This window comes from Equus asinus, chromosome 19, assembly GCF_041296235.1.
Source record: "Equus asinus isolate D_3611 breed Donkey chromosome 19, EquAss-T2T_v2, whole genome shotgun sequence".
Classification (NCBI taxonomy): domain Eukaryota; kingdom Metazoa; phylum Chordata; class Mammalia; order Perissodactyla; family Equidae; genus Equus; species Equus asinus.
The window spans coordinates 27,641,647-27,669,550 of record NC_091808.1 but is presented as its reverse complement, the minus strand read 5'-3'; the positions used below and the strand labels follow the sequence as shown (position 1 = coordinate 27,669,550).

The 27,904-nt window shown below is 39.8% G+C and overlaps 1 protein-coding gene across 18 annotated transcripts in view; it reads left to right on the top strand.

Annotated features, from left to right (window-relative positions):
* The window catches only part of UNC80 (unc-80 homolog, NALCN channel complex subunit), a 218,256-nt gene that overhangs the window by 30,778 nt on the left and 159,574 nt on the right, over positions 1–27,904 (top strand). For 10 of the 18 annotated variants that reach the window (XM_070489838.1, XM_070489849.1, XM_070489848.1 and 7 more), the window contains exons 8-16: positions 8,650–8,911; positions 10,025–10,159; positions 12,193–12,409; positions 13,059–13,235; positions 14,203–14,471; positions 15,526–15,894; positions 20,863–21,009; positions 24,918–25,065; positions 27,135–27,283. In XM_070489838.1, the coding sequence (XP_070345939.1) occupies positions 8,650–8,911; positions 10,025–10,159; positions 12,193–12,409; positions 13,059–13,235; positions 14,203–14,471; positions 15,526–15,894; positions 20,863–21,009; positions 24,918–25,065; positions 27,135–27,283 (1,873 nt within the window). The remainder of the gene's footprint in view (positions 1–8,649; positions 8,912–10,024; positions 10,160–12,192; positions 12,410–13,058; positions 13,236–14,202; positions 14,472–15,525; positions 15,895–20,862; positions 21,010–24,917; positions 25,066–27,134; positions 27,284–27,904) is intronic. The other 8 variants (XM_014867746.3, XM_014867745.3, XM_070489850.1 and 5 more) reach the window with 3 other exon arrangements.

Genomic DNA, 27,904 nt, shown 5'->3' with positions numbered 1-27,904 from the left:
ATACATAGTGTATATATGGATACACTTTATGTATATACAAAGTAGATATTTGGCCCATGTTGATGAAGTCCAAGGTCTTAGTCAGCTACTGTTCTCTAAAGAGGCGCAGAGTAAAGCACACCCCCCTGAGTGTTCAGCTTTCTGTCCTTTCACAAGTGAATACACTACAGTAATCTACATGCAGACAGGACATTACAAGCATCCAGCCTGGTCCAACTTAGAAAACATGATTAGTATTTGTTAGATGAATGAGTGAACCAGCAGTTATTTGCCCATTCTCCTTTGGCTGACTTTCAGAATGTTCTCTAGTTTTTTTTTTGTTTTTTTTTTTTTAAAGATTTTATTTTTTCCTTTTTCTCCCCAAAGCCCCTTGGTACATAGTTGTATATTCTTCGTTGTGGGTTCTTCTAGTTGTGGCATGTGGAATGCTGCCTCAGCGTGGTCTGATGAGCAGTGCCATGTCCGCGCCCAGGATTCGAACCAACGAAACACCGGGCCGCCTGCAGCGGAGCGAGCGAACTTAACCACTCGGCCACGGGGCCAGTCCCTGTTCTCTAGTTTTTTTACTACAACAAAACTGCCACAATAAACATCTTTGTACATGTCTCCTTGTGTACATGGGCAAGAATTTCTCTAAGATTAGAATTTCCCTTGGGAATGGAATTTCTAGATCACAGGGCAAAGGCACTTTAAAATTTGCTAGATATCACCAAATTGTTAGCTGAAAGAGTTTACCAGTGGTGTCTGAGTGTTTCCGCTTAATCACATCCTCAGCTATACTTACTGTCCTCAGGCTCCTATATTCTCCCAGATCCGGCAGTTGTGAAGTGAGAGCCCATGTTGTTTAAATGTACATTTCCCTGATTATTAATGCAGTGGTACATCTCTCTATGTTTAGTCTCTCTGTCGATTTTCTTTTTGGTGAAATTTCCTTCATACTCTTTGCACATTAGAGCTGTTCGTCTTTTTCTTACTGATTTATAAGCATTCTTTATTCATGAGAGTAATAATCCTTTGTAGGCTAAATACATAGCAATTATCTTTTCCACTTTGTAGACTTTTCGCTTTATGGCTTTTTTATGGAATTTTTAGATTTGAATATAGTTAAATTTATCGATACTTTTTAAAAGTAGTTTGGATGTTATCTTCTTTACAAATCCTTTCAATCCAGGTCATAAATATTTTTTTCTGTTTCTTCTGTTTTTCTTTTCCCATGGCTTCAGTCCTTCTAAAGTTGGCTTTTTTTTTAATATAGTGGAATGAAATAGGGATTTCTTTTTACACATAAATTAATTTTTTACTCACCACTTCTTAAACAATTATTTTTTTCCTGCAGATTTGTAACTTTCTTTCTGTTAAATATCAGATTTGCATATATGTGAAGGTAGGATTTGGGGCTCTCCATTCTGTTGCATCACTCTGCCTGCCTCTGTACCACTATCCTGTTGTCTTATTATAGCTCTTTTCTAATTTTTGTTATTGACTTTAAAAAATTAATATTAAATTTTATAAAAGGTTTTTCTGCATCTATTGAGAAAATCATGTGGGTATGTTCTCTTGTCATCTTTTTAGGTGGTGAATTACTTTAATAGGTTTTCTAATAATAAGCCATCCTTAAATTCCTGGGAAAAACCCAATTTGTACATTGCTGGATGTACTTCATTAATATTTAAGGTATTATTTTTATAATCAGTGCTCATAAATGAGAGTGGCTTATGATTTTTCTTTCCTATGCTGTTCTTGTGTGGTTTCAGCAGCAAGGATATCCTGGCCTCATGAAAAGAATGTTCCCTCTTTTTCTGTCTTTGGAACACTTTGTGTAAAACTGGAGATGTCTGGTTCCCTAATGTTTAATGGAATTTGGCTGTAAACCTTCTAGGCTTGGTGTATTTTTAATATGAATTTGATTTGCCGCAATCCATTTTTTAAAGTTTGAGGCTCTGTTTAGGTTTTCATTTCTTCTTGAATCAGTTTGATTGGATAAATATGTAGGTATTGAAACTCTTAGGCACCTTGTCCATAGTATTCTCCCTTTTTCTGAAATCATCACTGTATCTAGTTGTCTGCTTTTTCAATGGTAGTATTTTGGTCATACCTTTTACTGCATTTCTTGATTAATTTTTATTGGTTTTGGCAAAGAAATAATGTTTTGTTTTGTTAATCCTTTCTACCGTTGTTTAATATTTTATTAATATATACTCCTATTTTATGTTCCTTTTTTTCCCTACTATTTGGGGTTTTATTTAATTTTTTTAACCTGTTGAAGTAGATTCTTATCTCATTATTATTGAGTGTTTCATTTATCCTGACATAAGCATTTATGTGCCTATTGGCCATCCATATATCTTCTTTGGAGAAATGTCTGTTCATGTCCTCTGCCCATTTTTTGATCGGGTTGTTTGATTTTTTTGTTGTTGAGTTGTGTGAGTTCTTTATATATTATGGAAATTAATCCTTTGTCGGATATATGACTTGTAAATATTTTTTCCCAGTTAGTGGGTTGTTTTTTTGTTTCAATCCTGTTTTCCCTTGCCTTGAAGAAGCTCTTTAGTCTGATGAAGTTCCACTTGTTTACTCTTTCTATTGTTTCCCTTGTCTGAGAAGACATGGTTTCTGAAAAGATTCTTTTAATACTGATGTCAAAGAGTGTAGTGACTATATTTTCTTCTAGAAGCCTTATGGTTTCAGGTCTTACCTTTAGGTCTTTGATCCATTTTGAGTTTATTTTTGTGAATGGTGAAAAAGAATGGTCATTTTTCATTCTTTTACTTGTGGTTGTCCAGTTTTCCCTGCACCTTTTGTTGAAGAGACTTCTTTTTCTCCATTGTAGGCCCTCAGCTCCTTTGCCGAAGATTAGCTGTATATAGATGTGTGCTTTTATTTCTGGGCTTTCAATTGAGTTCCATTGATCTGTTTTGTCTTTATGTTTTTTTTTTTTTCCTCTTCTTCATTGCCTGTTAGTTGATTAACTGAGTTTTCACTCCCTATCTCCCTTCTACTGGAAGGAAACTGTCTGTTTCTATTATATGGTTACCATTGAAAGTGTGACATAGGTACTTGCCTCCTGAAAGTCAGAATTAAATAAAATCCTGAAGCTTCAGCCCCACTCACTCTTTGCCTTGTTATATACTGTTGGATGCACCCGTGAAACCATCACCACAGTCAAGGTAAAGAACATGCCCATCCCCCCAGCAGATTTCTTGTGCCCCTTTGTAATTTTGCGCCTCCTCCGCCCCATTTTTCCCCATCCACAGGCAAGTGCTGATCTGCTTTCTGTCACTATAGATCAGTTTGCAATTTTCTAGAATTTTCTATAAATGGAAACATACTCTTTTTTGTCTGTCTTCTTTCACCCAGCATAATTATTGAATATATCAATAGATCCTTCCTTCTTATTGCTCAGTCGTAGTCCATTGCACAGTGTACCACAGTTTGTTTATCCATTCACCCGTTGATTTGTGTTGTTTTAAATTTGGGGCCATTACATTCTTATAAAGTCCTTCTCCACTCCATGATTATAAAAAATAGCCAAAATGGTTTTCTAGTACTACTGTGGTTTTAAAATTTGGCATTTAAATCTTAATCTCTCTTGATTTTATTTGGTGAATAAGATATGCTTATTTAAGATAGGCTAAATTAAATTTTTCTGAGGAGTAAGTCAATTATGCCAATATTACTTATTGACTAATCTATCCTTTGCACTAAAGTGATGGATGATCTTTTTTATATATTAAATTCTTATAAATACTTTAATCTTTTATAGCTCCATATATTTTTGTTTTTTTGAGGAAGATTAGCCCTGAGCTAACATCCGTGCCCATCTTCCTCTACTTTATATGTGGAACGCCTACCACAGCATGGCTTGATAAATAATGTGTGTGTCCACACGCGGGATCCAAACTGGTGAACCCTGGGCCGCTGAAGCGGAGCGCACAAACTTAACTGCTGTGCTACTGGGCTGGCCCCTGTAGCTCCATATTTTATACTACCGAACTCTTGTCTATTCCTTAATTAGTACTACATTGCTAAATATTATTGTTATAAAACATAGAATAATATCTGTCAATTTACACTCTTTACACTTCCTTTAAACCTTTCTTGATTACTTTCAAATTTTTATTCATCCATCCAGTTAAGTTTCAGAACAGTCTTATCGACGTTTAAAAGATACATCCCTTTGGAATTTTCGTTGGAATTTGTCATGTGATTTATTATAGGAAGTTTGTATTTGTTCTTTGTCCATTTCTGGCACAGAGTAAAACCTTTGGAATTTCCTAAGTGATGAGAGCAGCTAAGGTGTCTTCTATCATGTTAATGAGGGGATTTTTCTCTGGCATCTAAGAACAGGGACTGGTTGCCAGGAGAACCAACCATGTGATTAGAGGGTTAGAACTTTCGGTCCCACTCCTCTTACCACTGGGGAGGGGAGAAGGGCTGGAAGTTGAATCAATCAGCAATGACCAATGATTTAACCAATCACGCCTGTGTAATGAGCTTTCCATAAAAACCCAAAAGGGTGAGGCTCATAGAGCTTCTAGGTTGGAGAACATGTGGAGAGTGGTAAGCCTGGAGAGGGCATGGAAGCTCTCTGCCCTTTCCCCATACCTTGATCTATGCATCTCTTCTATCTGGCTGTTCCTGAGTTGTATCCTTTTATAATAAACTGTTGTCTAGTGAGTGAATGGGTTTCCTGAGCTGCTCTAGCAAATTAATCGAATCCTAGGAGGGAGCCATGGGAACTTCGGATTTATAGCCAGTTGGTCAGAAGTACAGGTAACAACCTGGATGTGCACTGGCATCTGAAGTGGGGGCAGGGGCAGTCTTGTGGGACTGAACCCTTGGCCCGTGGACTCTGACGCTATCTCTGGGTAGACAGGAGTCAGAATTGAATTGAATTGTAGGAGAGCTGTTGTTGTCCAGAGAATTGTCGGTAGTGTGCGAAACCCCTCCGCATACGTGAAAATTTGGTGCAGAACACAAAAGAGAATTACATTAACCGTATGGGTTATTTGAAGGAGAATGGAAATCTTTGTAACATTGAGTATTTATCCTAATGAGTATAGTTTATCTTTCTGTTTATTAAGATTTTTTTAAAAAAAATGTTCTATGGTATTATGGTGGTCCCCAAGTGCCACCAACTTCCTGTATTACCACTTTGTTTTAGTGTGGGGTTGATGGTCTAGGCTAACTTGTTTAGTGCCTGTGCACTCATTCCTAGTGTACCCTGATAGGGGTTATTGTTTTCAAACCATGATATAGGACAATGATCAAATCTGTGCTGAGAATCAGCTATGCCCTACCTATTACTGATACCAATTGATGTTAAATTGTTAAATGTTAAATTCTTTCCATTACTTTTTGTAATAGATGTGTATCTTCAGCTTGTTGGGTCAAATGTTATTTAAATTTGAGCATAATAATGTTATCTTGTCAATTTTATTCTTCATCATTTCAGTCCCCAACCCATGGCATTTTATCTATTTGTTATTATTTTGAATAGGCTCTTTTTTCTTTACATTTTCAAAATGTTTATTGCCTGTATGTACAGAAGACTTTGATTTCTACATCTTTGTGTTGATCAGTTTCTGAAATTTATTAATTTATCAAATAAATAGAGACAGACAATAAGCAAGTAAAGAAATACCATTTCAAGTTGTGCTATGAAGAAAATCAGAACGTGATGAAGAGATGGATAGTGGGCAAGGGAGGCCACTCTACATGGTGGTTAAGGAAGACCTCCTTCAGGGGATGGCATTGGAGTGGAGCCCAGAGAAAGCCCAGGCCATGAAGGTAGAAATTTCCCCTTAGAGAAAAGCTCTGAAGCAGGCACAAACTGGATGTATGCAAAGTGGTAAGAGAGCCAGTGTGGCTGGAGCACAGCTGCCAGATGTCTCAGGATGGCTCCAATCAGCAGAGAGAAACCACACAGTAATTTGAGAGGGGCAAGTTTAATATAGGGGGTTATTAAGGGGCACAGGACTGGAGTATTGGAGTGATGAGAAACTGGCTAGCAAGAAGTAAAGAGAACTCTAAAGAATATAGGAATAGCAGATATAATGGAGAGTCACAAACTTTAGGGCTCAAACAAAACACCCAAAAGACTCCTCTCTCCCCAGGATTGATATTCTGACCTTGTTGGAAAGGGTAAAGTCATGCCTCAGTGGATGGCAGAGAAGTTGCTATAGTGCTGCACCAGAACTTGCTGGAAATCTGCCCTCTGGAAATTGTCAGAAACCCACAGTCTAGGGTGCTAGGAGGAGCCGTTCATGGAGAGGTGTCTTAGTAGAGGCACTCTGCTACAAAACCTCCTGATATGGAGTGTGCCAGGGGAAGCCACCAGCTGCTGGGTGCTGCTGGCCACTGCACTGTAGGAGGGGGGCACAGGAAAAGCTGTGCGTGCTGCAGGAGCCTGGTGCTAGAGAAACGCCCTTGCTGCAGAAGCTGCACACTGGAGAAGCCATGTGCACTGCAGGAGGCAAGCACTGGACAAGCCACAAACACTACAGGAGGCTGGCACTGGGGAAGCTGTGCACACTGCAGGAATGTGCCGAGCAAGTTCACCAGAACCAGGAAGCAAAATTCTTTCTTCCTACAATACCTTCCCATTGCCTCTAATGACGAAGCTTAACATTGTGCCAGATGTCAATGGAAAAATATTTAAAGGACGCAGATCCGTTCTCACAGATCAAGGAAACAAAAATGATAAATTTGGAGCTGAGAAGCAATATGTAAATAACCGGCACAGCAGGACAAGCGTGTTAAAGAATGAGATCGGAGTGGCAGACACAGCCAGATTATGCAGGCCATGTTGGAAGGCCTTGCTGAAAGGAGCTTGCATTTTATTCTAAGAGTGACTAAAAACAACCTATTGGAAAGGTTTGAGCAGAGGAGTGGAGGAACGAGAGTAGAAGCAATGAGACTAGTAAGAGTTAACTACAATAAGCCTAATGAGAGATGTTGATGTCTGTGGAGCTGATGGAGTGGTTGGAAGGAGAATCTATGGGTCTTTCTGATGGATTGAAAGCTACCATGTAGTTGTTGTCCAAAGAGTATTCTAGCTCCCTGGAAAAGGGATAAACCCTAGCATAACATCTGTGGGAGCTTCTTTTCACTGCCAATTCAGTTAAATCATTACTCATGTAGTACCTTATATGACTGAATTTTAACTTTTAGTCAGTTCACTACTTGTCAGTTAAAATATTCAAGAATTTTAGACTACAAGATAGTGTTCAAAACCACTGTGTACGTGGGCACTCGCCCCTCGACATAGCAGTCAATGCTGCTAATGAGACAGAACGAGTAACATGCAACATGTGGTTGGATTGGGGAGGAGAAAAGCTGTGAAGTGACTCACAGGGCACCAGCCCTGGTCTGGGTTTGTATATTTGAACTTTTTACTGCAGCCCACAGTCAGAAATATATTTAACTCATGACTCACGACAAATATGTGAAGTGAAACAAGTTTCACCACCCATACAAATCCTTCTCCATTTGCTGCATTCTGATAGTTTTCTTGGTTAACATTTTAATAGGAGTCATATCCTTTTGAATTAATTTCTTGAACAATAATGAGTCATAACCTTCAATTCAAAAAATATAGATGTGGGAAGTTCAGGAGAATCACTCCTTCTCGCTCTCAGTGGCTACATTTTTGGCTGAAGCTCTTCATGCGTGGGAACACCATTTGCTAGTTGATAACAGGGTACAAAAATTTCTCTTTTGCACCCTCTAACTCAGGAAGAAATTGTGCTTAGGGGTTAAGTTTAGATTTTAGATTAAGATTCCATCTTGGATCCAAGAAGTTTTAAGTTAATAATTTGTTATTTATTGTCTATAATTTTCACTGGACCATATGTTTCTGAAGATAAGGAAGTTAAATTTACTTACTGTCATATCCCCTAAGATATCTAAGATGATGTATTATGCTAATTGCTTAAAACTATTTGGTAGTACAATTAAATGGAACACTAAGTAATGAATATATCATGTGTTTACCCTGAACAATAGAATTCCAGAATCTTGAGATTTTTAAAAATTATCTTTGCTATCTTACCTGGACATATAACTTTAGAATGTGCAAAATGATTTCATTTTCCTCATAGTGTAACTTTTGCTTGTTTAGCACTTTGGAGTTTCCTTGATTCTTTTACCTAACATTATCACAAGTGAAATTAAAATAGCCTAATGAAGTACACAAATATCATTCCCATTTCTATCGAGGTAAAAGTCAAAGCTGGTAGTTTAGTATAAAAGAAACATCAGATCTGCACCTCATCTATTTCTTTCGATGCTCATCATTTTCCACCACGCAAATTCCATACCCACCCAAAACTCATGATTTTTTTAAAACTCCATACCTTTGTAGGCATTGTTGTCTCTGACTGAAATGCCAGTGTACCCACCTGCCCTATCCTCATGTTTGCCTGGCTTATTCCTACCTATCCTTCAAAACTCTCCAGTGCCCCTACTTCCAGGTGGTGTCTAGCAAAAGTGGAATGGGTGAGACCAGTTAGGAGGATATGAGAGTAAACCAGACAAGAGGTAAGTGAATGAATAGATGAAGAAATGAGACAGGCAGAGCTATAAGCTATGTTGTGCCAACCATTTTGATTGCCAATATAATCATCTTCTTTCTGCCGTTGGGAACAGGGCCTCTCTCGTGATACCTCCGTGTCAAAGGTCCCGCTATGCCACCTACTTCGACGTAGCTGTTCTTCGCTGTCTGCTCCAGCCCCACTGGTCTGAGGAGGGCACTCAGTGGTCTCTGATGTACTATCTACAAAGGCTGCGACACATGTTGGAAGAGAAGCCAGAAAAGCCCCCAGAGCCAGACATTCCTCTGCTGCCCAGACCGAGGAGCAGCTCCATGGTGGCGGCGGCTCCCTCACTAGTGAACACCCACAAAACCCAAGTAAGGGGGACTCGGTCCGTTGGCATCTGAATAACAACTTCGGCTGTAACAGAGTCTCTTTTTCTTCTGTGCATCCAGCTCTCGTTTATTCCAGTGCTGACTGGTTGGTTGGTGGGTTACTCTGATGCTGTCATCCTTTCTCTTCCATCTTGTACTGCTAGACCATTTCGCTGCTCTTTAGCATGTAACTTACCATTCCAAGAAGTGCTATCTAACTGCCTTTTGTGCACACTAATCTAGAATAAGCTTCTGTTGATCCAGAATAATGGAAAATTGCGGCTTTTGGCTAATCGAAGTGCTAGTTAATAGAGAATGCTCACATATAATCTGTCAATTACCAATATTATAAAATGCATGACACTAACATTTTACTGAATGTGAACTTGTTTTGCATAGTTCAAAATTTTCCAGTACCTCAATGTCATCATTGGAATATTGCTTTCTGATATGTAGTCTTGATATTTATTCCAGTTGTTTGGAAGAATAAACTGAATGTGTACTGATGTGATGACATTCTCTTGAAAATCTCTTTTTGATAAATGAATGTCATAATATCAGCTCGAACACTTGTTCCTCCCTCTCTCTCATCACTACCACGTGTTCAATATGTAGAACACGGGATTTGTGGTGTGTTCCAGTTGTTTGGGTTCACTTAAACGTGAATTGGCTGTGTCTGAAAAACATCTGCATATTCTAAAAATAAACATGAGCAATATTAGAGAAAAAAGGAAATATACTCCGTTTTAGTAGTGGGTGATTCTGCCCAAAGTGAGTATCTCCTTTGGTGCATCATTAAATGGAAAAACATTTCTTTTTTTAATAAAAAAAGAAAAAAACATACCTATCCCCTCCTATTTTCTTAGCTTGCCTGAATCTGGAGCTTCATGGTCTCACTGTTGAAAACTCTGAACAGAAGTTCCAATTAAGATGGAGTATGTCTCCGCAGTAGCAGGATTCAGAACCTAAAACTCTGGACACACGAGTTAAACAGTATCACAGATATCACAACAGTAGGCATATCTCTACTGAAAATCTGACACCTCAATAAGGAAAGTATTTGGATAGAAAGCCCCAAGTCCTTGATCGTTAAGTCCACCTTTCCTGTCTATTAAGGATCTCACCATGAAATGTAATGAAGAGGACAAGTCTCTCAGCCCTGAGGCCTTTTCCAAGGTTTCATTGACCAATCTACGTAGGTCTGCAGTGCCCGATCTCTCTTCAGACCTTGGCATGAACATTTTTAAGAAGGTAAGTAGAACAACTTATGCTCTGTGATGTTTTGGTAATTAAAAAAAAAAAATCATGAGGTGCTTCTGCTTATGCTGCAGTGTGGGGTAGACGGGAAAGGAACGTCAGGAAACAGAAGGAGCTCCAAGTTAGAATGCTAGCTTGCAGCATGACCTTGTGCGAGTCCCTCTGTGTGCGTCACGTGCTAAACGTTACGTGGGGATGTTACAAAGCTCAGTCCTGATTCTGTGTGGAGTGTGCTTTCTGTGGTGTGGTGATGGAGGTAGTTGTAGCAGTGATGGTAACTTGCGTTTAGATGGTTCAACCCGTTTTATCAAGCACTTTATTTAAATGATTCTCATTTAGTCCAATGAAATCCTTATTCTGAACGTTTTGCCCTTAAGAGACTGAGCCTTACTGCACTTCTTAGAGTGACAGGATCATCATGGAATATTTATTCTGAAGTCATTTCTGTTTTAAAGACAGCAAAGAAACCAAGCTGTCTTAATAAAGTAGTAAATTATTTTAACAGGTCACTAGATTTTCTCCCATCACGACTTCTCCTTGTAAGTCGCAGTGCAGGTTTCCATTCAACACACATTTATCGAGCATCTACAAGGAGCTAGAACTCTAAAGATGGGAGATTAAAGGTGGAGTCTTTGGCACAAAGGACTAAGAGCGTACCCTTGGGAGTCAGCTGATCAGGTTCAATTTCCAGCTCTGCCACTTTCACTTGTGTGATACTGGCCAAATGATACTATGTCTCAGTTTCTTCATCTGTAAATTGGGTACATAATCAACTTACCTCAAAGTTATGAGGATTAAGTGAGATAATGTGTGTACAGTCATTATTGTGCCTGGCACTTAGTAAGTACTCTCAATAAATGTTAATTATTACTCTCAAAAAAAAGAAGGAAAGAAAGACACTGAGCTTTACAAATTTAGGTAGTTTGTGTCCAAACTCAAAACTAGGTCTTCTAGCTAAATAGTTCATGCTCTTATGAATCCACCACTCCACACCTCTTTTTTATAATTATATGGAGCTAACCACATAGAAAGTAATATGTGTAGAATAATATGTGTGTGGTAGCTTTGTTTTCTCTTTTTCAAAATGATTAGTTTATGTCGATGAAGAACACAGAACAGATTATTAACTTATCTATGAGCTCAGAGTGTTGCTAAGCAAGCAGTCATGTCTGCCTTCATTAATAGTGAAATAATAGGCAATAGCTGTAGTTTTCCTAAAACATCAGTCATTCGGGGGAAAAAAGAGGTTTTCAGTACTGACTGCAGGTGAGAATCTCTGGCGAGTTTTTAAAAATTCAGTGCCCAGTCACTGCCCAGGCCTGACTCCAGACCAGTTAAGTCAGAATTACTGAAGGTTAGGCCCAGACATTGGTATAATTTAAAAGCCTCCCAAGCAATTCTAAACTCTTATTTATACTGGATCCTGAACTTGTTTGACTGGTAGGAATAATGGGTTTGTACCGATGCATGCTCTGTGTCTTCTTTGACTCTCCTTATGAACAGTGGCACACATTCGAAGTTGTCTGGCTGAAACAGTTGATCTTGATCCTGAAAAATGAAACACAAAATATTAGCTGGTCCACGCAGTGACTCAGGGATCCTATACTCTGGTCCAGTGGTTCTCAAATTTAGAATGCATCAGCATCACCTGCAGGGCTTATTAAACTCCACAAATTGCTGGGCCTTACCTTGTGAGAGTCTGACCCAGCAGGTCTGCGCTCTGTGTTTCTGATAGGTTCCCAGGTGATGCTGACGCTGCTGGTCCAGGGACCATACTTTGAGAACCACTGCTTTAAGCCAACTCACCAGAGAGACCAGGGAATATGTTACCTTTTCTTCATTTCTTTCCTACTTTTAATACATTTTGGAAATTTATCCCATCTTTCCTGGATGATATTCAGTGACTTTCTGTGTCTCTTCTTCCTGGAACATTTTCTGCATTTTACTGCAGACCTTGGTGGCCTTTGGGAAGCAAACTGTAACCTCTCCTTGGCCCTGTGCCTAACCCCTCACTCTCATCCTTATAGTTCAAGAGCCGCAAAGAAGACAGAGAGAGGAAAGGCTCCATCCCGTTCCACCACACGGGGAAGAGGAGGCCACGGAGAATGGGGGTGCCATTCCTGCTTCACGAGGATCATCTGGATGTGTCGCCCACCCGGAGCGCGTTCTCTTTCGGAAGTTTCTCTGGGCTTGGAGAAGACAGGCGAGGCATTGAGAAAGGAGGCTGGCAAACCACCATTTTAGGTGAGCACAATGACCTTCCAAAGTAGGGCAGAGCTTGAGTGACCTGTTTAGAAATCTGGATCTAGGGCTCCTGGGCAAATCTGGATCTTTCTTAAACAGTTTAGTCAAGAAATTTGGGCCCAAATGCAAGCCTCCCAGTATGAAAATAATGCTTTGACTTCATATTCAAAGAAATGCAGATAATTGAATTAATTATGCAAGAATCCTGTATAATTAGACAGGTAAAGGCCCTATTTCTTAGATACTCTAGCTGCGCATTAACTTTCATTGTGAAGCCAAAGATAGACTTTTATTTGACTTGGGTGTTAAAGAAGGAAGATGTAAAGAAAAGAAAAAGAAAGCTTTCTTTTTTCTTTCTGGACGGCATATTAAGAAGGCCAGCTTAGAATGAGGAGCTGACAGCTAGCGGGGGTGCAACAGATAGTTTCTGACGTTTGGCTTACGTTGGGGCTGACCTCACCACAGCCAGCTTCCTCAATCCTCTTGACCCTGAGTATTCCCAAGGCAAGTTCAATTCCTGCTGCTTGGCTGTGCCTCACGCACTTGTTAACATCCCTTCACGCTCACTGCTGTCCTTTGGAAAGACAGGATCTCAGCAGAGAATATTTCAGGTTTTCCAACCCTTTTGTGGTGCCCTTGTTCACCTCAGGGAAATTTACCCGGCGGGGCAGTTCGGACGCAGCCACGGAGATGGAGAGCCTGAGCGCCAGGCACTCCCATTCTCATCACACCCTGGTGAGTGACCTGCCAGATCACTCCAACAGTCACGGAGAAAATACTCTCAAGGAAGGTGGGTCGGAGGCGGCACCTGCAGGCGGGAGTTCAGGTTCCTTTTCCTGTTTCTGTTTTTACTCCATGTTCCATTTTCATTGTAATCTGGTTCTTTGTGCTTTTTGAAAACTTGCCTTCATGTATTGCATTGCTTGGTAATTTACTTGTGAACCATTCTTAGAATTTCCTTCATAGCAAGAGCTATTTGACAGCACACGGTGAGCGCCATATCTCTCAGAGGGAAAGCAAGGGCAAGCGATTCATGTTTGTTTTCAAGAGGACGTGGACCCACAGGGCTAGGAGAGTCATGGAGGGCAACCAGGTTCGGGACTTTGTCCCCCTCTGTGATGTCCCTCTGAAGGCTTGTCCACCTTTGGCAGAGGAAGGTCATTGCCTTCTAAGGCCACTGATTCCTTTTTCATACAGCTGGTATTTCAGATAAGCACCTTGTGTGCTTCATGTGGAGCAAACGTGTCTCTGGGTGGGATCCAAGATGAGTTCTTAATCTGTGCTCCTAACCTGTGAGCATCAGTTTAATCTCTCCTTCCCCTGGACTATTTTCAAGTATTTGATGACATCTATTAGTTACCACTGCAAATTTATGTTCTATTACTCTCAAGCAAATGAGAAAAAAATTCTTCTTGTTTATTATTGCTTAAATATGCTAGATAAAATAAAATATTTTACCTGCCACAAACTTGTGGGAAAATGCTTCAACTAAGCTAGTTTAACTATATCATAGGGTCTGTCATTCAACAGTGTGTAAAATCTACCTATTAGACAAAAGTTAAATTCTAGCTTGGGTCTTAAGGAAGCCAGTTGGAATTCACATTTTCCATAACATTCATTATTTATCAGATATTACATGGCCTGCCACAGTTCCATGGGAGTTGAGAATAGCTTTGAGAATGTCAAATATCTGCAAAAGCTACAGCTGTGATTGTGGTCATGATCGTATAACTGTCCAACACGATGTCGCAGGTGAAGATGGGGAAACTAAGACGTTGCTTTCCTTTCATTAGTGCGATCCCAGATCTCCACAATCACAGTCGCGACCTTCAACACCACGCTGGCGTCGTTCAACGTAGGCTACGCAGACTTCTTCAGTGAGCATATGAGGAAGCTCTGCAACCAGGTGCCTATCCCTGAGATGCCACATGAACCCCTGGCCTGTGCAAACCTGCCTCGGAGCCTCACAGACTCCTGCATAAACTACAGCTACTTGGAGGACACAGAACATACTGATGGGACCAGTAACTTTGTCCACAAGAACGGCATGCTTGATCTTTCTGTAAGGAGGAAGAGTTTTTCTTAATGAAGCTTGAAAGATACTGATTCTTTGGTCCAGTTTTTACAATGCTGGGTAAAATGGGCATATGGTTTCTCATAAATGTTGACCCTTACAGTGAAAAACTACCCAAATGAAAAATTTCACAAGTGTGTTAACCATCTCAGATACATTTTTTTTCAAGCATTACATTACATTTGATCTGATTTCAAAATATTTCTATAATCCAAAAACATTAATGAATCCTGAGTACACATATATAAATATAGGTAAATGTGTGTTTGCTAAGGCCCTTTTTTCTAGAGTGAAAGTGAAAGGTTCTCAGTTTATTTCTTTTTGTTGTATAAGCAACATGACTGCAAACCTCCTGTGTAGCAGCAAAAAATGATTACAAGTCCATTAAAAGATTTAAATTTGCATTCTCAAGAGTGCCTGTGTTGATTATAGTTATTAACATATGTAAGCGTTGTTATATATTACAGTTATATTTCACAAAATTTTTTATTTCACATTAGGGAAGCTGGCTCAGCAAATAATTTAAAATATTAAAATCAATAAAAAGACAATTTAAACATGCAAATATTTTGCATTTAAAATTGCAGTGTAAATAATGATACAATTGTGAATGCACAAAAATTTCTCTTTTATGTGCATAAGGAAGGCATTGTTCTATATCCAATATTGGTGGCAGAAGATTAAAACACTTCAGTTTAAAAAGTCAGTTGCACAAGTTTCCATTTGGGCAAATAATTACTTTCCCGTTAATTCACTATGCTTCAGTATCCCCATTAACTGTCTATTACGGCAAGTTTTAGAATACTTAAATGAGATAACACACATGTACATTTTTAATTCTTTAGATGACTTGTACTCTATATTAAGCATGTACACAAGGTCCTGATGCAGTTTAGGAACATCTGAAAATTACCTCATTTATTTATGCTTAAGTGCGTAGAACAGCCTAAAGGGAATAGATTAAACAGAATAACCAAAGCTATTTAGGAAGAGGCAGTGCCAGTAACTTAATCACCCTCTGTTTATCCTTGTCTTCCTGCAGGTGGTCCTGAAGGCTGTTTATCTTGTCCTTAACCATGACATCAGTTCTCGCATCTGTGATGTGGCGCTCAACATTGTTGAGTGCTTGCTTCAACTTGGGGTGGTGCCCTGTGTAGAAAAGAACAGAAAGAAGACTGAAAAGAAAGAAAATGAGACTGTGGAAAAAAGACCAAGTGAGGGAACTTTCCAATTCAAAGGAGTATCTGGAAGTTCCTCCTGTGGATTTGGGGGCCCTTCAGTTGGTGGAGCTGGCGATGGTGGAGGAGAAGAAGGAGGAGGTGGAGATGGAGGAGGTGGAGGAGGTGATGGAGGAGGAGGTGGAGGAGGTGGAGGTGGCCCTTATGAGAAGAACGATAAGAACCAAGAGAAGGTATGACTGAACCACCTTCTGCATCCTCATGAAATGTTGCTCCTAAGTTCTTTCCAGGGCTTGCTTGTCAGCAAATTATTGACTCAGAACAGCAGCTGGTTGCTAGAGCAAGAAAGTGGTGAGTCTAGAAATCTCTTCATTAGCTTCTCAGCAGGCATTTGGAGAAATAGATGAAACTGTATTCTAAATTCAAAAACCATTGCCATCCAAGCACTATTAGAGCTAATTTCCAGGTCATGTTATTTCTGCAGGAGAACATCTTGTACATACTACATTGCCATAATTCTCAGTCTGCCACAAAGGCTAGCCTCTTTCTCAAGACTTTCAGGGTCTGACCTAATTCAACAGCATTTTGGTCTTCTCAGGCTACCACAACAAATACCATAGACTAGGTGTCTTAAACAATAGAAATTTATTTCTCACAGTTCAGGAGGCTGAGAAGTCCAACATTAAGGTGCCAGAAAGGTAGGTTTCATTTTGAAGCCTCTTCTTGTGGCTTGTAGGTGGCTGCCATCTTGCTGTGTGCTCACATGGCCTCTTTTTACTCTGTGCAGAGAGAGAGAGAGCAAGTTCTCTGGTGTCCCTTCTTAGAAGGGCACTAATCCCATTGGACCAGGCCTCAAGCCTCACAACCTCATCTAACCCTAATTACCCTCCAAAGGCCACGTCTCCAGTAAGCTCACATTGGAGCCAGGGCTTCAGCATATGAATTTGGGAGAGACACAAACATTCTGTCCATAACAGATAGTATAATTTTTCCTCAAGATAAAGTTCTTTCTCTTGATCTAAGAAACACATTTTTTGGTAGCCAGCTTCAATCACAGTTAAGGAGAAAGAAAAGGAAGAATTTTGTTTGGTTAGTTGGTTGGTTTATTGGTGTTAGTTTGGAAGACCAGCTTTGGTCCTGTCATGTCTCAATGTGTCACATCCCCATATCTTTAGCTTTCTTATTATTGATGTTCCTGAATTTAATTCCCTTTTCCTGGGCAACACCTGGTTTATGATCTCTGCACTTAACAACAGTAATTAGTTTTCTCCTTTAATTTGGGTTTTAAATAAGAATTATCACAGTTTAACTTCACATAACTTATACTGATTTGAATTTGGGGTTTTAGTTGGAAAATGCTGTTAGGAAATTGAAATCAACAAGAGATTTGAATGTCTAACAAGTGACAATCTACACATCAGGTCAGGTGTTGACAACTGTAAGGTTTCACTGTGCTGAGTTCTGCCAGCTACATATTATCTAAACTATAAATTGTTCATTTTTTTCTTACATTTCATACATTTCTTTCTGGTCCCTCTTGATGTATATTTAATGTGCATTTATCATGTTTCTTCATTTCTTTATCTACATATATCTTCCTAGTATTCATGGACTCTGATCCAAATATTCCTGCCCCAATATTCTTGGGTTCCTGAACCTTCTCTTTAGGATTTTCTTCTCCTGCCATAATCATGTATATGTTATTTTTTTGTTCTAATAGAACCTTCTGGTGCTTAAGATTCCCAGCTTCTTACCTCCCCATCCATCACTGAAGACAATCCAAGGAGCCTCAGATCTCACCTTAGATGAAAATTATCTAAATGATGGTACAGATCACACGGGATTTCCTCTTGGATTCTAAGATCTAAGGGATCGTGCAGTCAACTGTTATGTAGGAATTAGCAAACAAATGCAAATTATAAGGACCAAATTTATAAACACAGCAAATGGTGAGATTCTCACTAAATTTCCAATCTTTACATATCAATCTAGGCTGGCCACTCAAAGAGATAATAGATGATACTATGCCCATCATAATATTCAAGGGAAAATATAAAGAAAAAATAAAAGAGAGTTGTGAAATTTTGATAAGGTTTTATCAGTAAAGTTTAGATATTCAAACTAAATTGATGAGGGTCTTGTTATGTATCCCAAGGATCTCTGAGGTTCATAATTAGTATTTTGTTTTTAGTTCTAAAATTTTAGTTCTAAAATTTAAGGGTAGTATTTTCATTTAATTTCTTACAGTGTCTTGCCTATTTAAAATCTAGGTATTGTACTAAATACTTGATAATATAAATGTTATTTGACCAAAGTTATCACTTTTGATGAGTATGAATTTTTGTGGGGGTTTTTTTGAGGAAGATTAGCCCCGAGCTAACGTCTGTTGCCAATCCTCTTTTTGCTGAGGGAGACTGGCCCTGAGCTGACATCCCCGCTCATCTTCCTCTGCTTTATACGTAGAATGCCTGCCGCAGCATGGCTTGCCAAGTGGTGCCATGTCTGCACCTGGGATCCAAAGCGGGATGTGCACACTTAACCGCTGCACCACCCGGCCGGCCCCAGTATGAGATTTTTTTAAAAGTCAGATTACATGGTCTCCAAAACAGCCATCAAGATGCTTTGTAGTTAGTTCTACAGAATAATATTCTTTGTAGTACAAAGAATTTATAAAATAAAACCTATGTGTTATATTTGTGATTCACATAGGTCTGTTCTGCCCCAAACCCATCTGTTATTTTCAGTGGAATCAGAGAGTTTATGTCATTTTGCAACCTAGTAACACCAGAAGCATGGGGAATTGATTAATTCAGGCAGGAAGATGTAATTTCTAGTTCTATATTTGCCACTAACTAGGACTGAGAGCTTGAAATGTTATTTAATATCTGTCCTGATTTCTGCTGGCGGCTTGATACGTTTTTCTGAATACCTCCTGTGAGAGAAACAGAAATCCCAAGGACATCTGAAGCTCTAAAGAAACACAAACCTGAATAGATATTTACAAAGAGCTTCTGGAGCTAGAAATTTTTTTAAAGGAACACATAGTAATTTAAAAATGTATGTAAACCAATCTTCCAAATCAGCACTTACCCAGGGTGACCTTTTCTGAGGCATTACTGCCGCTGGCTGCACAGTCTGTGCACCACACAACGCCCCAGGCTGTGTGGCCGGGAGGGACTGGAATCCGGTACAAGCTCTGCCCACCGAGTTGTTCACCCACGGGCTGCATCTCCTAAGAAGGTTCGCCTTTTTCTGATTCTTCCCCGCCAAGGAGTGCCTCTTCTCACTTGCACAAAGTTGCTGCAAAGGATAGCAGTGCCCACACCTAGAAATCATAATTAACATTGGTTTTGCGATTATCATGTGCCTTACATGTTTTGATTCATTTTATTGTCAACTCTATGAGATAAGTAGTAGTATGATTTCAATTTTGTAGGGCACAGAGTGGTTAAGTAGCTTGCCCAAGGTCATGGAGCTAACATTTTAATCCAACTAAAACATCTCTGACTTGGTATAGATTAACGCAAATATACATAAATAAATAAATATAGATAAGTTTGAGTCTTCTGTTTGCAACCATCTGAGCTGTAGCGTTCCCAGGAACAGACTCAGCCATGGAGGTATGTGTGCAGGAGGTTCACTGGGATGTCCTTTCAGGATCAACATGTGTGAGCTGTAGAAGCAGCAGGATGGGGCAGAGGGAGAAGCTGAACCACCACACAGTTGCAACAGAGGCCTTAGCCTGTCACACAGGGAGCTCTGGAGCTGGATGGCTCTTCACAGTAATCCTGAGGTGAAGTAAGGGAGCCCACGTTTATCCCCTCCATGCTTTATGCCTCTGATCTGCCACTGGAGGCAGACTGCTTCCGGGAAGAGAGCAGAACCGTGGGTAAGGGGAATGCCTGGAGAGGACCTCAGCTGAGAGCTGTTGGCCATCAATACTCCCAGCAGCTCAGAGAGTGAATGCTTCAGTCCTGAAGGGAGAATCGCTGAGGTTCAGCACCATGTGCGCTTCATGAGCCTATAGATTAGCAAATGAGGACCAACTTCATAATTCTAGGGGAGGAGAGAGTCTACCCTACCGCATATGGCACATGATGATGTCTGGATAACTCACATCCCTTTCACACCCTACTCACACATCTTTCTATGTGTGTGGCCCCAAGGTTTATGTGTTGACCTGATCATATGACTCTGGAAAAGCCCTTCACAATTTACAGAGCAATTCTTATCCATTATTTCATTTGTTCTGTATAGTAAACCAATGAAGTAAGAAGGGAAGCTATTAGGATCTTCAATACACAGATGAAGAAACTAAAACACAGAGATATTCATTAACTTATGTAACATCATATGCAGTTAAGGAACAGGAGCTGGAATCTCAGGTCCACGGTGTATGTGCTAATAGCGGAATCCAGCTAGAAGGACTGAGGAAGTTTGAAGTAATGGCACTCCCACATTGGGATCTGCATCATTCCTTGGCAATGGCTTCCTTATGCTTCTCTGGAAATAATTCAAGGAAGTTCATTTTTCTGGAAGCAGTGCTCTCCACTAACAAGGATTAAATGGGGCAAAAGGGGATGATAACAGTTCTCATAACGCACTGGGGAGGGCTTCCTATTCTGCCTCAAAGGAAGAATCAAACGGAATGTTTACAAATGTCTTTATATTCTCACTTTGCTTGTGCTTGGGTGTTACAATACAGTGAAAAGTAGAAAAATTCTTTGAAAATGTCAGAAATTGCCATGAAATTTCAAAGTTCCAGACTTTGATCAGTTTCAGAAATTTAGCATTAATCCTTGCCTGATGGTGTTATCCGAAGCCTGCTGATGAGGTAACTTCCGGTAAGGTCTGTTTGCCTTCATCACTGATAGTCCCCACTGTCTGTCTCTAGGCATTTGTTCTGATAGTCCAACAAGGGTGTGAAAGAATGTCTTCTAAGAAAGAGGTCTGCATTCCTATCCTTTAGCACTACAGAGTGTTCAAAATGCATAGACTTTTTTCTTTCTTTTAAATCACATTCTAGACTTTAGGGAAGTTAGTTTGCTTATTGAGCCCTTGACAATTCTATTTCCCAAATTGTAGGTAGTCATTGTAAAACGTGTAAATTTGGTTTAATATTAAAATAGAATCTTAGTAGCAAAAGAACCTTAGTGACTAAGTCAACAAACTTCTCTTCCTTTCTCGTTCGTGGGTACTAGGATGAAAGTACACCTGTAAGCAACCATAGGCTTGCTCTCACCATGCTCATCAAAATAGTGAAGTCTTTGGGATGTGCCTATGGTTGCGGAGAAGGACACCGAGGGCTCTCTGGAGATCGTCTGAGACACCAGGTATTCCGGGAGAATGTAAGAGAATTAAAGTAGATTCCATTTCCTCTCCCTCTTCCCTCCCTCCAATTTAGGAATGAGTCCTTTGACAATGAGGGTCAGTGTTCCCTGCAAAATATTGTACTTAATAGGGGTAATTAATTCAGTCTTGGGGTGGGAGGATTCCCACAAGATATCTCAAGACATCTAAAACCTCAGCTTAGGAAAGTTTAATTGGGAAAACACTACTGCCTCCTGCCCTAGGGCGGGCCAACTCTCAGTTGGTGAAAGGGTGTAAAATTGGAATGTGTGAATTATAGTTTGAAAGACTTTGCAAAGATGAATACATTTAGCAAGCTTCCAATGGTCTGTGACAAATGACTTTTTAATCACCCACCAGGGTACTGTAGAAGCATATTTTATGTTAGAGAAAGGGGTCAAAGTTTAGAGCTTAGTTTGTTCTTCTTATTTAGATATGGAAAATGGCCCTTATTGGGACAAAACAGGACTGGAAAAGTAGCCAGTCATTTACTGGCTGCTTTGAGAATGAACCTTGACTTCTAAATATTTGAGATCGTGTCCCTTTGAACTGTGTGAAACTTGAAACTCTGCATTTGAGCTTGCAAAACATAATTCCGTAATGGAACCTGGTCCTATTCCAGCTCATTTTCGTTTGCTTCTACTGATTGCTGCTTTTCCTTTCAGATTTGAGCAATAACCCACCTCCACAAGTCCAAGCTGGGACAGTTGTCTCATGTGCACGGTTGAATTGAAATCATAAGAAAATACTGTCTTAAAAATAAGGGTTTGATGCAAATTTGAGTGCAGGAAACGCTTTGGCATATCTTAGCAGAGTTTTAGGATCATGTCAAAATCTAATGCCAGCGCATTTTTCTGTGGTATTAGGTTTTGTCTTGAAATGTTCACACAGTATTAGCATGCTGGGTTTCTGAATCATCATCTACCTATCCATCCACCTATCTATCCTTCTCCCTTTCTTTTATATTTTATTATGTTGTATTATAATGGTTTATTATATGTATATGGGGGGGTTGTATTCATAGTAATTCACTTCTACATTCTGAAACTTGAAAACTCGGACCAAGATCTGGATTTTGAGGCCAAAAATTTAAAAAATCAAAATAATAATTAATAAGGCAATAGCAAGCTGACATTGCCCCAATCTTTGCATATGTTTATGTGATTTTTGATCTTTGATTTTTATTCTATCACAATATGAATAAATGCCTTTCAGGCTAAAACCACAGCATTCCTCATACTGAAGACCAATTCTGTGAAATTAAACAGTAAAATATAATAAAAAGTGCCATGCTTTAACTGGAGGTATAAACTGGCTCTGACACCAGAACCTATCTTTATAAACTTGGAGAAAGTAGGGCTAGTTGGATCAGAAGCCACTTGGCAGGCCGTTGTTACTGCTTAGTCCACTGCACTTTCCTCTCTAAGAGTTCTGAACATTTCCCATCAGGATGTCCTGACAGTTTTCTGCCTTCCTTCTCAGCTTTCTTGACCTACATGGCAACTCCTCCATGATCTTGTAGCCCAGTCTAATATTCATTAAAAGGATTATATTTGCTTGTCCATATTTAGTAAACACATTGTCCAAGAGATTTAAATTTGAGAAATTTCCCCTGGGAATGTCTAACTCAAGAAACTAGACATTTCCAGACTTCTCTAGCATTGGACTTTCAGAAGTTAACTTTTAAGATATTAAGAATATTTCTTACCTCTACCAGATCAGGTCAGGTCTTCTATTCTTCTATATGTCTTCTTTTTTTTAAGAAACAGAAGATTATTGTGATGATATTCATCAAAGTGCCTAGCAATTCCAGTATGTGTTTCCTAGATTAATTTAATCTTTGGCTGGTAGTTCCAAATTATTGAAAGAGAATTCGCTCTTAAACAGTTTTATATTTCTTGGAGAAGTTTGGAATATTCATTCAGAATCAAAATACTTAATGTTTGATATTCTGTTTCTCACTTATACCTCCCGTTGAACCCATTCAGACACTCTAATAGCCTCTAAAGAGAAGATTTGAAACTCTGCCTTTTTGGGTATATTTTATAGAGAAGATAAGGGAATTTGTACTTCAGGGCTTTCCAACCCAGAATTTTAAAGTGCTTTGTAAATACTGCAATGAAGATCTTCACAAATTCTTTATGGAATGATAATTAAATACTTCATGCAGGACACATTTTCTCTAAGTGCTTTGCCAACTTCATTTTACAGCAAGCAGCATTTATTTTGTAAGAAAAAAAAATGAGCTTGCTTAAGATTTAGCAACTAGGAACCTCTCTGGAATAAAAACACCTCATTTCCCAATCTTCTAGGACCTAGTAAAGGAAGAATAAAAAGAAAAAATCAATCCACTTGACTTTGTGATACAGATGGAAGATTATAAAAAGGTCATACCAAGAAGCCTATTGCTAATTCCAAGTTTCAGCCTTTTAGAATCTTTCTTTTTCCTCTCAAAATTTCCAAGAATCTTTCTCTGGGCCTTGATTTGTCAAAGTTATGTAACTTAAATTTTCTTCTGGCCCACCTCATTAGGTCTCAGTTCTCAGGAATTGCCTTCCCTAAGCTGACCTCCATGCTTATACCAGGTTGCCCAAAGTTCTCTGTCATGATTAAGGTGGTCCTCACCCAGCCACCTCTTCTTTCTTGGTCCTTAGCCCTTTCCCTTCAACCCAGAGTCCTCTCCTGTTCTTTCTCCATTTCATTCCATTGTTATGGACTTTCTTGTATCTCTTTTATGCAGAATTTGTCTTAAGATATCAACTAATCTCTATTATCAGTCATCTTACGTCCTTTTTGGAAATGGGTAATATCTAAATACATTTTCCTCTGAACTATTCATGAGACTACTATATCATAGGAGAAATAACCACTGTGAGGAGGCAAGACCCTGACTTCTAATTTTAGCTCTCCCGTGGAACTTGCTATATCAACTTGGACAAAGTACTTGACTTTTTTGAGCCTCAATTTCCACCACTCTGATATAGGGGTACTCATCAAATCACAGAGAGGTGTGAAAGTCAAATGTTGTTGTGCACTTACAAGCAAGAAACATGTTTTAAACAGGAAAGCACTGCACAGATGTGAATTTTTGCTCAATGGTAGGAGAGGGCTAGGAGGCCCCCAGTGATCCCAGGTAGTGTCAGGGCATTCTGTCTGTGGCCTTCTGCAGCCAGTGACTAGACTAATTGTTCTGATGGTGGGGATTATCCCCTTTTCCTTCACCAGATGGCAAAATTATTTGCTGGATTGTAACAAATATAATTTTGAGTAGCAGGGTCTAACCAATGATCACTTGTTTCTCATGTCCATAAGGCCAACTTCTATTTAAATACTAAACTTGCATATTCAAATGCAGACACATAAATAAACAAACTAGACTTGTCTTTATTTTATGCCTCTTCTATGTTTCAAGGATCTTTCTCTCCTAGCTATACAAGAAGACACTGGATCCCCACTTCCTAGATCCCTCTTGCCTCCTCCATTAAATCTGCTTCAGTTCAGAGTAGCGGTGCATGAGCATGGCATGCTCCCCTGCACTGCACAAACCCTTTGAGGTTTTCTAAACCTGGATTACCAATCTTATCACCTACTTAAACTTTACACTTTGAGCTTTCTTCGTTGAGATCTTAAAGTCTTGATCTTGGTGAAAATACTGAACTTCTGGCACCAGCAGTAGACCTTAGCTTTGGGTTTTTCCTAAAGCAGCCCTTCTCAGAGTCAGCTCCCTCGTACTGCTCAGCTTGTGTGCCCACTTCTTACTCAGACAAGAGGGGCTAGCAAGGTTGGCCAACACCAGCTGGCAGGATGGATGGAAGCCTTTGCCTTCTGAAGGCTTCTATCTCAGACTCATGGTCTCCCAGCTTAAGCTGGTACCTGTGACTTTTTCACTTTTCTTCCTTCATTGCAGGCCCAGAACTGCCTCACTAAGCTCTACAAGCTAGATAAGATGCAGTTTCGACAGACCATGAGAGACTATGTGAACAAGGACTCTCTGAATAATGTAGTGGACTTCTTGCATGCTTTGCTAGGCTTTTGTATGGAGCCCGTCACTGACAGTAAGTAAAGCTGCACCAGGTTCCAGGAGAAATCATGGTGAGGTGAGGCAGGCAGAGATTCAGGGGCACAGTAAATTTGTGGGGATAGAATTTAGAGGAAAAGATACCTCTGTGTGTGTGTGTGATTGTGTGTGTGTGTATAATAGACTATAAGCAAGAGAAGCTTGCACATCATCTTTCATGACACACTTTGGAGCTTTCTGAGGACAGCTTACCTCAGCAAATGGGAATTTGGGAAAGCTGTGGCATCCTCACCGTTAGCCCCCAATCCTTACACTACCACACATGGAACTCCTCTCTCCCTCATATGACCTTCTGTTGTAGGACACAGGAGGCAGAGGTCAAGGAGCAAGGGAGTATATTCCTTAGTTCAACAAATATGACATGAGTTCCTATTGTGTGCCAGGCACAGTGCTGGGAGATTTGTTTCACAAAATAAAACAGGAAAGAAAAAAATATGTAAATGTAGCAGTAACACAATTTTGATATACACATACACACATATATACTGATGGGTTTTTTAAACAGGTAAATGAATTGATAGATAGACCACAAACGATTTTATAGCTACGTTGCTTCAAGAGAACTCCAGTATAGAGACCTGTGTCATAGGGGGCGACCAGCGAACTCCAAATGCATCCAGAATAAACCAAACACCTTCAATACCACTTGAATGTAAATGCAGTAATGAAATGAAAGTGATGAGTGAAGCCCGAGTTGAGTAAAATATGCGTTTTAATTAGAGCCTGGAAGAAATAGCTTCTTAGCCTAGGCTTTTACTGTTTGCATATGTGTGATAGTAGTTGATTAATTTATAATGAAGATATAGTTGATGGATTTAGAAGGAGTTTTCCTGTTTGTATCCCAGGCTTTATTATTTATTCACATTAAAATAAAATATTGTTCCTCCATATAACCCCTGAAATAACATGTGTTATCAAAGTTGTTTTAAACTAAGCGTATTATAAACTAACGATGAAGTGAGAATTGTAACTGAGATACTGCAAGAGAAGTTCTTGATTACAAACTATTTTTTTTTCTCTTTTTTAAGCTATTTGAGATGGAAACTATAAGCATAGACTGAAACATTTCTTTCTGTAATGTAAAATCTAGAGATAAGCCCCTGCCAGTTAACACAGACAGTGAGAGGCTGGTAAGAAGGTGTGTTTTTTAAGGTGATGGATTCCTGCTGGGATTCTTGGGGAGTGGAAAGGGCCAGACACACAGGGCCCCATCTGACCAGTTTTGGAGCTGCACGTCCCCTGCCCCCACAGTCCAAGGTGGCTCACCAGCCATGAGGAATCCTCTGGCAAGGCCACAGATTACCTAATGTGTCCCCTACAAAAGGTCCATGGATCTGTGAGAAACTAGCATAAAATGCCACCAAGAGTGATGGCCTCAGGTCACTGGCATTTCATGGTGAATGAGTTAGAAGGAGGTGGCTCTGAGAGAGGTCGTAGGTTTTCCTTCTGTGTGCCCGAAGCGTCTCTGGAAGCAAGAAGCTGCTGGACGTCCTGTGCAGCTCTTGGCAGGACTCGGTCTCCCTTTGGTTTCCAGTGGGGACGTGAATTCCCATCTCTTCCCTCCCCCTGCCCAGCTCAGCTGGTCAGCCCCACCTCACTCCACTTCTGACCGACCCAACGATTTCCACTGAGAAGCCAGCATCCTCACCACCAAAAAGGTTAAGTCAAATAAATTCTTTCTCCAGTGAGGGACCATTTAGTAGATCATTTTTTTAAAGTGATCACCTATTTGAAAACTACTCTAGATCTAAAAGTCTTTCTTAGGGTCAACAGTTGATTCTCTCCTTTTTTTTTTTGGCTAAGATTTGTCGATTGAAACATTCCACAAAGCGACGAAACATGCCACAGTCAAGACTCCGAAGGAGACTCAGAGTGGCTTGTCTCGAAGTCCGCATAGAGATTATTAAACCAGGGCCATCTTGAATCCTCTGTTTCTGTATTTTGTATAGCCCTTCACTAATTCCTGGGTGCCAAGTACTTCATTACTTCCTTAAACTGTGTAGCCTAATGGAAATGTTGCCTTTAATTGGTGCCTTTGCATTCCAGACAAGGCTGGGTTTGGAAATAACTTCACCACGGTGGACAACAAATCCACAGCCCAAAATGTGGAAGGCATTGTCGTCAGTGCCATGTTTAAATCCCTCATCACACGCTGCGCTTCAACCACACATGAATTGCACAGCCCCGAGAATCTGGTGAGAAGCTCACCTCTTCCTCCCACAGGAGTTCTCAGTCTCTGCTCGGAAACCAGTTCCCATGTCGTGGTCATGAGAAAGACAAGTTGAAGTCTAAACGTCTGCACTTGCAAGTTCAAATATCTATTTTCCCATTGTCACCAGTAACTCACCGTGGAAGCTCAGCAACACATTATTTCTCCTCCTTGCTACTTGTTATCCTCCCTGCAGATTGACTTGTCTTCCTCTTCCATCTCAGAAGGGTGGTGGTTGGTACTTTGAGCCCTTCAGAAGGAAGGTATTAGAGCACAGCATGTTGGCTCATGAAATATTAAAGAATGTTATACCAAGCATTTTTTTAAACCATACTTACTTTAAAAGTTAATGCAGATATGCCACTGAAATTGGTTTTGTTTTCTTTTATCGAACACTGTAATCTTTTAGCTGCTCTTCATAAAAGACTGTGTTAATTAAACCACCGAAACCACAGGTAGAGAAAGCCAGGCTATAAAAGGTTAGTGCTTAATTGCTACCAAGGAGATTGTGGTTTGAGATATTAAAATGTAGATTAAGGCTGACAAATCTGAATCAGATTTGTCTCCACATGGATTCAGGTCTCTCTGGCGGGTAAAGGAGGATTTC